Below are 12,923 nucleotides of genomic sequence, written 5' to 3' on the forward strand. Positions count from 1 at the left end.
CTAATTTTGACATTCAAATAGTTTTCTCTCAAGACCCAAAAAAGCCAAGGCATTGCCAGCTGTGAGTTTATCCTGAATAAAAAAGAAAGGGAGAGAGATGTTTTATTATTAAACATGATTGGCTTGATAAAAGCACTTATTAGATAGAGCCATTGATTACTTTTTTTTTTTTTAAAAAGTGTGTGTGCGCGTGTGTGTGTGCGTGCATGCACAGAAGATTTATACATTTGGTTATACTGGACTTATTTTAAGATATTAAGACCTCTGCACTTGCTTCAGCAGCACATGCACTAAAATTGGAAAGCTGTTAAGACTTGTTTTTGATAGAGTAGCTGTTTCAGAAGACAGTCAGAATTGTCGGCAAATGAAACAGAGTGGTCTCTCTGTTCAGCTCAGGAAGGAGACCGAGGTTCAAGGCACATACCTTTGTTTCTTCGTCGAATTCTCCCATGGACTCTATCAATTTCCCAGGCTCCTGCTCACCTAGTGGAAATGGGTAATCAGTTCCAAGAATGACTTTGTCCTAAAAGGAGCAAACACAAGTTTATTTGTAAATGGGAGAACACTAAAGTGCCCTCTGTTCTCTCAATCTGCTCATCACGTACACCAGTCTGGTAAGACAGCAAATTCCTTCCTAGTTTAATAGAAACAGAACTGCTCTAAGTTTTAAAGATTTAAAGGCTCAGTTTTCATTTTGCTATTTTTTCTTCCAGCAGGTGTCACTATTAGGTCTTCTAAGGATTGATTGCAAATCTACTTCCAGTCTTGCTTCTGAGTCTGCATGCACAGTGTGGAGGCCAGAATACAAATTTCGTTGTCTCATTCTTCCCGTGCTGTCCACCTTGGTTTCTGAAACAGGGTCTCTCACTGGCCTGGAATCCATTAAATATGCTCATCTGTGATCCCTAGGGCACTGTCTCCGCCTTCTGAGTGCTTGGAATACAGGTGTGTACCATCACACTGGCATCTTTTTGGTATGGACGCTCAGAATCAGACCCAACTCAGAATGCTTGTATGATGAGCACTTAATTGAACAAACCATTCTACACCTCAGCCAGTTTATCTTCTTAATAATTGAAATGTGGAATACTGGAATGTAAGAAATGAGCATTTGCTTGATAAGACATATGGATATATTCAGATAGAATGGAATTTTCCTCCTTTCTTATAGTGATACGTCACAAGTGACCCTGCAAGAAAATAGAGTTGGAAAGCAAAGCTTTGGGCTAAATGGTGGTCTAACCCTTCATAGCTTTGTAAATAATTCCTTTGTTAATTTCTCTTGAGTTTTCCCAAATAAAGTGTGACATCCTTTCTGCTAGAGCTCTCTAAATGAGCCACAGCCCCTTCAGTCATAGCAAGCTGTTTAGAGTTTGCTGACTTTTTTTTTTTTTTTTTGGTTTTTCGAGACAGGGTTTCTCTGTAGCTTTGGAACCTGTCCTGGAACTAGCTCTGTAGACCAGGCTGATCTCGAACTCACAGAGATCCGCCTGCCTCTGCCTCCCGAGTGCTGGGATTAAAGGAGTGCGCCACCATCACCCGGCGAGTTTGCTGACTTTAATGGGTGGTTGATTCCTGATTGCAATGCCCTGTTCATCTTAAACTCTGATTTGTGTGAGTGTGTGTGTGGGAGGTGCTACATGTGTGAAAGTGTTGGTGGAGAGACCAGAAGATGGTGTCTCAGCCACTGAGATAACTCGCCAGCCCCATTGAACTCCATTTTATTATCCACTAATTCATTGATCTGGTGTTTAATTTTTAATTTGATAGAGTTTTAAAGCTATGGAAGATTTGCCAGGAAATGAAAGTATCTGCCATATAATCATTACCCAAGTTCAGCTGTTTATATTTTGACACCTTGCTTTATTATATTCAATTATATTTATGTATGTCTGCATATATATACATACATACACACACACAACACAAACACATATGAGTGAAACCTTGGTGATTTTGGAGACATCATGGCCCTTTATTCCTAAATAAATTAGCATTTATTTTCTAAAAATAGGACTTTTTCCTTTTTTCTTCTTTTATAACATTTATTTATTTGTGGTGTGTGCGAGTGTGTTTGTGTGTGTGTGTGTGTGTAGGGGGTGACATGTGGAAAGCAAAGTACAGATTGTGGAAGTTAGTCCATTCCTTCGACCCTGTGGGTTCTGATCAAACTCAGGCTGTCAGGCTTGGCAAACAAGTTCCTTTATCTAGGGGACCATCTTAACTTCCTCCTTCTCCTCCCCCTCTCTTTTGAAATGGTTTCATCAGGTAGCCTTGTTTAACAAGTAACTTGCTTTGTAGCCCAGGGCTAGCCTAGAAAATGACAGAGATCAGACTGCCTTTGCCTTCAGGGGGCTGTGATTAAAGACATGTGCAAGCATCTGGCTAAGAAGATGCTTCTTATATAACTACAATGTACTTTCCAAAACCAGGAATGCACTGTGGAGCAAGGGCATCTTCCTGTATCCGTCTTCTACAGCCCTAGCTTTTTGCATTTGTACTTAGGATTTGAACTCAGGTCTTCATAATTGCACAGGAAGTGCTCTTGCTGCTGAACCATCTCCCCCACTATTCATGTTAATACTCTAAATGAAGGTTCCCTCAATATGGTGAAGGCCATATATGATAAACCCACAGCTCAAATTGTATTGAATGAGAAAAAAAATGAAGTTGTTTTTTTTTTTTTTTAATTTAAGATATGGCAGGCAGTGCATACCTTTATCCTAGCTCGAGAGGTAGAGACAGGAGGATCTCTGTGAGTTTGAGGCCAGCCTGGTCTACAGAGCAAGTTCCAGGACAACCAGAGTTACACAGAGAAACCCTGTCTTTAAAAATAAAACAAAACAAGAAAGATATGGAACAAGACAGAGATTGTGCACTTTCACCTATAGGTAGAACCTAGAAGGTCTAACCTATAGCACCTAGGCAGGAAGAAGGAGGAAGGGGCAGTTCAGTCTGGACAAGAGGAAGTGAAACTGTCTCTTTTTGCAGATATGATCATATGTATAGGAAGCCCTACAAGTTCCACAGCTCTTTAGAATTAGTTAAGAATTCAATAAAGTTTCAGGGTACACTATCAATTTGAAGAAATCAGTGTATGTCTACACAACAGCAGCAAAACTCTCTGAGATAGGAAGCCCGCTTATACTAGTTAGAACAAAATACTAATATACCTGGGAATATGTTTAAACAAGGAGGTGAAAGACCTCTGTAATGAAAACTATATTGATGAAAGAAATCAAAGCCACAATAAATGGAAAGATACCCTTTGATAATGGGCTAGAAGAATTCATATTGTTAAAGTAGCCACACTACCCAAATCAATTCAGATTTAGTCCAACCCCTCTCAAAAGAGCAATGACATTTTGTTTGTTTTTGAGACAGGGTTTTTTTCCCCTGTGTAACAGTCCTGGATGTCCTAGAACTCTCTTTATAGGCCAGGCTGGCCTCGAACTCACAGAGATCCACCTGTCTCTGCCTCCCGAGTGCTGAGATTAAAGGTGTGCACCACCACGCAGGATAGCAATGGCATTTTTTTATGGAAATAGAAAAACAATCTTATAATTTCTATGGATCCTCAAAAGATCCTAAATAATCTTGAACCAAAAAGACAAAACAGGAGTGACCACATTGATTTTTGAAGTGTACTGCAAAGTCATAGTCACCCAAACAACACGCTGTTTTCATACAAACAAGAACCCAGGCAAACAGAACAGACTAGGAAGACTAGAACTAAACTGCAGTCCTTGAGCTTGAACAAAATCAGGCAGTGTTTCCATGCTGAAGAAAGAACATCCTTGATGAAGTGTGTGTGTGTGTGTGTGTGTGTGTGTGTGTACACATTTTCATTTCAAGGAAGAATGGAATGTTTTTGTTTTCTCAGTGTCATGGAACCAGAAGTCATCATGTTAGGTGAAACAGGCTCATCACAGACAGGTAAATGCCAGCAGACTCATATGTTGTCTATAAAATAGTTGTGCTCATAGAAGTCGAGAGTAGAGTGTTAGTCACCAGAGACTGTAAGCACAGGAACGAGAGAGGTGGGGAAGCTGATTAGTGGAATAGGGACAAGAAGTTCTGATTTTGTGCCAGCTGGGGTGGTGCATGCCTGTAATCTCTGCTTTAAGAGGCAGGCAGACCACGGTTCGAAGTCAGCCTGGGTCCTATGAGTAAGCTCCAGTTAACCTACAAAGTAGGATCCTACCTCCAGATGCAACAACCAACGCACCAACTAAAGAACCCCAGGAGATCTGGCATGCTCCACAGTGGAATGATCATTAATAATAATAATAATAATAATAATAACAATAATAATATATAATCTCAAAAAGCCAGGAGAAATGACTTGTGATGTTCACCATAGAGATATGCTTGAGTAGACATGTTTAATCTCACAGAAACATCACGCCATTTATACATATATCAAAAATCACATGATACCATATATATGTGTCCAAAATAACTTCAAACTTAAAAAATACTTCGGTTGGTAGTAAACACTGGAGGAAATGGTCATTTAAAACCTAGAAATTTGACCTGGGCATTGGTGGAACATGCATTGGAGAGGCAGAGGCAGGTGGATCTCTGTGAGTTAGAGGCCAGTCTAGTCCTCAGAGTGAGGCCTTGTGTTGTGTATATGTATGTGTATGTATGAATAATTGATGTCTAGGGAGATAGTTCAGAGAGTGCTTGTTGCTTAATCACGAGGAACTGAGTTCAAATCCCCAGTACCTCAATTGAATATGTCTGTGCATTTATTTGCCCATAATCCTGGTGCTGTGGGAGGCAGGGACAGGAGTAGTGTTGGGGCTTGCTGACTGCCAGCCTCTTTTCAGATTCAGTGAGAAATCTTGTCTTAAGAGAATAAAGCAGAGTGATAGAATAGAACATACAATGTCCAACACACACACAGACACACACACACACACACACACCCCACACAAGCACCACAGTTTCAAAGTCCATGATAGACTACCAAGTCTATTTATATGTTTCTATATTCATTTGTATATGAAGCCAAGTAAATACACCTGCTGTAGAGGCCCTAAAGGCACAAAGTTATGTCTTCTCACATCTGTGCCAGCAGCTGATCTTGTTCTAACTCTCTGCTTGGTATTCACCAGGGGTTCATCTCCTCTTCTTGCTAAAGCTGTTTACATTTCCAAAATACAACATGATTTTAGAGTCCCACGCTTATACTACACTCGTCAGCTACATTAACATGAAGATGAAATCCAGGCATTAATTTTCTAATTAAGAATTCTTCCCTTCCCAGCATGATGGCATTCTCAGATATAAATATGCTTTAGGAAACAGTCTGTCCTGTTTTAATATGGAGAAAGCAAACGAGTCTAACACAAAAGTGAAAAGCAGTCTCCAAGTCTTCTGCCATTCAATCCTTCTGACTTCGATATTTCCTTGGTTTCCTTCTTAAGTGTATGTGTGTGTTGTGTGTGTTCGTTCAGAAGATAGTGTCAGGCATCAATCCTTGCCTTCCATCTTGTTTCAGACAGGACCTTTCTGTTACTTTTTCTGCTGCATATACCTGCATATACGAGGCTGGCTGGCCCTTGAGCTTCTAAGGGCATTGGGATTAAACCGGATCATGTTATATATCTAGCTCTTATATGGGTTCCGGGGATCAAATTCAGGTGCTCAAGCGTGCACTGCTAGTACTTTACCCATTGAGTCATCTCATCTCCCCAGTCCCTTGAATTTGTTTTTGAATGCTACCACAGACCAACAAACTCATGGTTTGGAAATTTAAACTATTATTTAGGCTTGCTCTTGACTTCTTTCTATAGAAGGTTATATATCCACTTGTAACTATTATCTGAGTTTTTTTTTTTTTCTGGTTTTTCGAGACAGGGTTTCTCTGTAGCTTTGGTGCCTGTCCTGGAACTAGCTCTTGTAGACCAGGCTGGCCTCGAACTCCCAGAGATCCGCCTGCCTCTGCCTCCCGAGTGCTAGGATTAAAGGCGTGCGCCACTACCACCCGGCTATTATCTGAGTTTTAAACTTTTCTTACCTATTATCTATATGCATGCCTTCTATTGGTAACTGTCTCAGTCACTGTTCTATTGCTGTGAAGAGACACCATAACCAACCCTTGTAAAAGAAAGCATTTAATTGAGAGCTTGCATACAGTTTCAGAGGCTTAGTTCATTATCATCATGGTGGGAATCAAGCAGGCATGGCACTGGGGCAGTAACTGAGAGATACATACTGATTTGTAGGCAGAGAGAGAGAGAGAGAGAGAGACAGAGAGACAGAGAGACAGAGACAGAGAGAGACAGACAGAGAGAGCAGAGAGAGAGACTGGGCCTGGCGTGACTTTTGAAACCTCAAGCCCACCACCAGTGACATACTTCCTCCAACAGAGCCACACCTCCTAAATCTTCTATTCCTTTCAAACATTTCTGCTCCCTGGTGACTAAGTATTCAAATATATGAACCATTGGAGACCATTCTTACTCATCTAACACAGTAACTTTTGATTATCTTCAGTTTGATAGTAATTTTATAAATTTATTAGTTTTGAAACTGGTCTAAATCTGGGCTATCATCCTTAATTCCTTAGATTTTTTAGTTTTTAAATCCATCATCCTTAGATTCTTCCATTTTGAAATAAATCCAGTTAATAATAATTATTTAGCCATTATTTTTCCTATGAGCTGACTCTGCCAATAATAATTCTTTGAATTGGACTTTTGAGATAGTTGGGATATAACATTGACACATTGCTTATAATCACCTTGAAAATTACTTTAGTACATGTGTGAGTGAGTTGAAGGAACAATGTCTTGAATGGGTGTCACCACCTCCTGCAGAGTCTGCGTGATCGCTCACGTAAGATGTGGCACAAGCTTCAAGGAATGGTGCCTGCAGAGAAGGTGTATGTGCTGTGCTTACTGCATTGGAGCCCTTGCACTTTTGGCATTACCTGCTCATGTTCTAAGGAACACAGTCTGGTTTTTTCTGGAAGGGAAGATAGTATGTTTAAGTTTCCAGAGTCTACTGATGAGCCATTGCCATATATAGGAGTATATGATGCTAATGGAGGAAGATGGGTTAACATTCAAGGGAAAAATGTTTCCAAGTTTAATCTGGTGCTTATCAAATAAAGAACAAAAGGCAAACTTAATTAAGCAATTAAAACATATTCAGCAAAAATGGGATAAGGATAGAAGAGAGAGATTGATGTGGGATTCCCCTCTGCATGCTGTGAATACCATTGGTTAATAAAGGACTGCTTTGAGCCTATAGCAGAGCAGGGCAGAAAGAGCTGGGCAGGGAGGACTAGGCTGAATGCTGGGAGAAAGGAGGTTGAGTCAGAGAGAAGCCATGGAGCCACTGTTGAAGATAGACATACTGAAATTTTGCTGGTAGGCCACAACCTCATGGTGACGCACAGATTACTGGGAATGGGTTAAATTAAAATGTAAGAGCTAGCTGATAAGAAGTTAAAGCTAATAGGCCAAGCAGTTTTTTTTTTTTTTTTTTTTTTTAAATAATGTAGTTTCTTGGTGTTTATTGTGGGGCTGAGTGGCTGGGAACCAACAGGTAGCCTCCTTACTATAAGAGATAAATGCCTATAACTTCTTGTGATTGGTTTTGCAAAAGGTTTAAAAAGGAGTTAGAAATATGAAGAAGAAAAAGGAAAAGAGAAGTTCTTTTGCATAAATTACAGAAATATAAAAGGTCTGTAGACTGTGTGGCTGTTAACCACAACCGCTTGCCCTTAGCTCAAAATGCCATAAACTCATAGCCTAGAAAAAGATTTATATTGAAACTAATGCCAAGCCATGTCTAGCATAACCAACCGCAGACTCACACCAGGGACATCTGTCTGATGAAATTCTATTCTCATGTATCTTGTATAATGATTCGAAGAAAAATCTGTATCACAAGAAAAAACAATACATGCTATTAAACAATCTTTTCTGTATAAAGGGTGAACCTCATGCCTATTAAAGACACATTCAGATGCAATTCCTTAGAGTCTTGTGTCTGTTTGTCATTCGCCGACTCCTTACCCACCTATTCCTGAGACCCTGTCCCATCAGTCCCAGTGCCCCAGCTGAGCTGGTCCGGAGTTCAGTTCCCAGCACCCATTTCAGGCTGCTCCCAATGGCCTGTAACTCCAGCTCACTGGGATCTGACTTCTTCTCGTCACTGTAGACACTGCACTCATCTGCACATAACCATATCCTCACACATATGTACGCATATACAGCAAAAAACCAAATGTCTTTTTAAAAATGTTTGAATATATGAAAGAAGGAACCCTGATGTACTTAGTCCTGAAATATTGGGTACAGGAAAGAACTAGAAATGAAAGCCTTGTTAATTTGGAGTTCTTGTTTTGAGGGAAAGGGGATGGCAGCAGGGAGGAAAGCAAAAGAATGAGAATCCTCGAGATTTGTGGGGGTTTTCAGGAAGAAGAACACGCACCCCATCACTTGATAACGTCTCTACTCGATAGATGCTTAATAAATATTGGAGTAAAAATACTTTGAAAAATTATTTTAAAATAATTTAAAAATTATTAACTTCTTGTCATGATAGAAGTTAATATTGCTCATCAGTTTGACAGCATCTAGAATCACCCAGAGATGACAAACCTCTGGGCCTGTCTGTGAGGGAGTTTCTAGGTCGGATTAATTGATGTGAGAAGACCCACTCTGACCGTGGACAGCACTATTCCACGAGCTCTGTTGTCTGCTGGCCCGAGCTCCCTGGGATACACAAGACTGCTAATGGTATGCCAGGTTTTCATCCCATCTGCTTCCAGCCTCCCAAAAATTAAACTTTGAAGAGTCTATTTCCTGGGGCTCTACTATGATTCTGAAGCAGTTTCTAAAGGTACTGTCTGGATGTGCTAATGTGGCATTTCACATCTGTGTTTTAGAAAGACCCCTTGAAGGATCCAGTGAGAGCCAGCTGTGCTAGCCCAGATGTGTAGCTGAGGCACTTGGCAGTGAGCATGAGACAGAAAGTGTGAGGTAGGGGTACTGATCTGTTTAGAGTGAAGGAATTAAGTTGAGTATGAGCAAGCAAGCCTGTGAGTCTGTACACATCATTTCTCCCTGCTCTCTACTGTGAATGGGATGTGATCAGCCGCTTCCAGCTCCTGCCTTGACTTCTCCACAACGACGGATTTTAACCTGGAATTGTAAGCTGAAAGAAACCCTGTTTTCTCCTATGCTGCTCTCTGCCAGGGTATTTTATCACAACAACAGAAATAAAGCTAGAACAGTCACCCAGCCAACGTGTGCTGGAACGAGGACTTCCTCTCCTTGTCCACAACTTGAGGGAACGTTAGAAGCCTCTCAGGAGGCTTACAGACATCAAAACAGGTTTTCCTTCTTTTGTACTGCAGTGCACTGGGAGACATTTTTTAAAGTTATTTGGAGAGGGAAGTGTTAAGATAGATGTAAATGTCAAGTTAGGTGAGAATTTGGCAGGAAACCCTTTTGTCTCAAATCATTTTAGAAATATTTCTATAAGCATGCCATACTCTACTGTCTGCCATAGCCTTGGAAATAATATCTTCCTTTGATGATGAAAAACCTTTTCAGCGTTGTCAAATCACTGAGTTTGGATTTCCAGAATCTTTGTAAAGGCAAATTTGGTAGCACATATCTACAGCGAGAGAAGATAAGTGGAGACAGGAGAATCCTGGGAAGATGGTGGGCCTGGTGGATACAGCAGTGATAAGACTGTCTTCAAACAGGTGGATGGCCAGGACTGAAACCAGAAGTTGTTTCTAAGCACTTACATGTGCGTGTGTGTGCACGCGTACACACACAGACACACATACTTGGATGGAGACTTGCAGGCTTAAGTACCCTTGCAGAAATTCTCAGAATCAGAGAAGTAAGAAAATATTGTTGGTCATTTTTTTGTATTACTGTTTTTTGAGAGAGAGGGGAAGAATAAAGAGAGAGAGAGAGAGAGAGAGAGAGAGAGAGAGAGAGAGAGAGAGAGAACATAAAATTGGGTGGGTAGGGAGGTAGGGAGAATCTAGGAATCTAGGAGGTGCTAGGAAAAGAGAAAATGACCAAAATATATGTAAATGACCCAAAGTATGAAGATACTTTTTAAAATAAAATAAAAAATAGAATGTTTTATACATACCCAACAAAAACAGGTTATCTAAAACTATTTAAGGCCAGAAAATGATTATTTATGAGAAATTAGAAATAAAAATATAAAAGCCAACTATCTATAAAGTAGTTGAGGAATGTCCAAAGAAAATAAACAAAAGTTCTAAGGGTCATTCTGACTTGGGGGTTGTTTTGAAAAGAGAATTTGCTAGCTGGACAGTGGTGGTGCACGCCTTTAATCCCAGCACTCAAGAGGCAGAAGTAGGCAAATCTCTGTGAGTTTGAGGCCAGCCTGGTCTACAAGAGCTAGTTCCAGAACAGGCCCTAATGCTACAGAGAAGCCCTGTCCCGAAAAACCAAAAATAAAAATAAGTAGATAAATAAAAATAAAAAAGAGACTTTGCTGATGTGATTATAACTAGGATTGGGGAACATGCCAATTTTAAAGAGAGTAATGAATACAGCTTCTGGGTCCTGCCTGGGTCTACCGACCTGTGGGGCCATACACAACTTTAGGTTTTCATGCCCAAATTATAGTCATTCAAGCTGTCACACCAGGAAGACAAGACACTAGAACCATTACCTTCCTTAGGAGCCCTACTTAGGATGTACACACACATGCCCACTACCTGCCATACCCATGGGATAGCATGGTAAACTTGCCATGCTCCTCTTCTTTGGCCAATGCGTGTTGCCTCGGGTACTATGTCAAGGTGGGAATAGCATCCCCATGGCTGGTGGTATCACTCAGAGGATGGGCTTTGAACTTGACAGTGGTGTTTTCCTCATGGTGCTTCCATTCCTAAGAACACTAGAAAACACTCTGTTCAGAGTGGCCCTTTGCCTAGCTCCCTATCTCTTCCCTCTTCTGTTGCTATGAGTTCAGGACTCCCAGTTGCCTTGGGCTTCTCTCCTTCGTGCTTTCCTGCTGGCACACTTGCTCCCATTTTCACCATTTCCAGAATAGAAAATTCTATGGGGCCGGAGAGATGGCTCTGACTGCTCTTCCAGAGGATCATTCCCAGCACCCACATGGCAGCTCACAACCGTCTGTAACCTCCAGCACCCTCACGCAGACACACATGCAGGCAAAACACCAAGAAAATAGAAATAGATAAATTAAAAAAAATAAAGCTCTACCCCCCTCCAGATGAAGTTGGAAACCTATAGATGCCTATGTGTATTGAGATGGAACTGAAAAGTGATTGCTCTTCTACGTTCTTTAGTCTTCTTCTGTGCTCTCCAGAACTTACATCCAACCAACTGTGCATAGGAAATACTTGAAACAATCTCTCACCCATGCTCTTGCTGCTGTAGGTGACCCCTCACCCCTAATCACCATAACGAAGTTCATTGGGCCATCCAAAGCCGGGAGAAGAGTGGGAGTTGGGGGTAGGCTTGTTAGTTTCTGTCAACCTGACGCCAGCCTAAACATACCTGGGACATCTCAATTGATGTGGTGCCTGCCTCAGATGGGCCTGTGGGCATTTTGTGTGGTGTTTTTCTGATTGTGAGTTGATGTGAGAGGGCCGAGCCCCTGTGGGTGCTGCCGTACCTGGGCAGGAGGGTTTGTATTGTATGAGAAAGGTACTGAGCTAGCTGGGGCAGCGGGGCACAAACCAGTAAGCGGTGTTCCTCCTTGGTTTCTGCTTCAGTTCCTGCCTCCAGGTCCCTGCACTGAGCTTCCCTTCTAGTTTATAATGGACTATAATCTGTAAGCCAAGTAAACCTTCTCCTCACCAAGTTGTCTTTGGTTATGGTGTCACTCACAGCAATGGAAAACAAACTAAAAACTAAACAGTAGAGAGAGAGAATAATGGGAGTAAACATGACCAGAGTACATTATATGCATCTATGAATATGTCATGATGACTCAATATGAAGAACATACTTTGGAAAATAGCTTTTGTTTTTAACATGTAGAAGGTGTTTCCCTTTAATTATCTCCCAAGCAATATAATAAACATCAAGTAGTTACCACCTACCTTGTATTATGAATGTGAGTGATGCATTTAGGAGGGTGTGTAAAAGTTATATACAAAACCTATGCCACTTCACATAAAACAACTAGGCATCTGAGGGGCTTCTATTTTTTGGGGTCCTGGAATCAATTCCCTTTGGATACCAAGAAACAACAGTACACATTTCAGATATTTTACTAACTCAAACTTTCCTTTTCCTCAAAAGTGTCTAACTTGTCAAGTAAAAGGCCGCTGGTTCAGACTTCTGATCTCCACAAACCAACCAAAAGGGACCCCCAACTTACCTTTCCTATGACATCTGTCAACAGCTTGAGAGAGCGAGGATCATGAACCAGGGAGTCTGTGTAAAAAGAGCCAAGGTATTTCCTGGGGTCAGATGAATTGTCCTGGGCACAGAGATCTGGGCGCATGTTGAATCCATGGGCGATTCTTCCCACTGTGAAGGGGAAAGCACCACCTGCAAGAAGGCAGAGGCAGGGGGATGGGATTGCAAGTCCAAAGACTAAAAATTGCTTGGGCTACAGAGTGAGTTTAAGGCCAACCTGGGAAACTTTAGTGAGAGATTGTCTCAAAATAAATGTAAGTAGCTGGAGAAACATCTCAGGGGGTTCTTGTTGTTCTTACAGAAGACCTATGATACCCAGCACTCATGAAGGGTGGCTCACAACTACCTGGAACTAGTGCCAGTGGCTCTGACACCCTCTTCTGGTCTCAGAAGGCAGCTGCACACACATGGCATACACCACACACACACACACACGCACACACAACAATAACAACATAACAATAACAATAAAGCTTGGATGTGGCTTGACATACAGCATGCCTAGCA

General features: G+C 41.3%; 1 protein-coding gene across 1 annotated transcript in view; it reads right to left on the bottom strand.

The window, feature by feature from the left end:
- Positions 1 to 12,923, bottom strand: part of Acmsd (aminocarboxymuconate semialdehyde decarboxylase) — a 38,404-nt gene continuing 25,481 nt past the window's right edge. Inside the window, exons 8-10 of the mRNA XM_057769158.1 lie at positions 12,376 to 12,548; positions 425 to 523; positions 1 to 72 (exon numbers count right to left, since the gene is read on the bottom strand). Coding sequence (XP_057625141.1) covers positions 1 to 72; positions 425 to 523; positions 12,376 to 12,548 — 344 coding nt within the window. The remainder of the gene's footprint in view (positions 73 to 424; positions 524 to 12,375; positions 12,549 to 12,923) is intronic.

The sequence above is a fragment of the Chionomys nivalis genome, chromosome 5, assembly GCF_950005125.1.
Source record: "Chionomys nivalis chromosome 5, mChiNiv1.1, whole genome shotgun sequence".
Lineage (NCBI taxonomy): Eukaryota > Metazoa > Chordata > Mammalia > Rodentia > Cricetidae > Chionomys > Chionomys nivalis.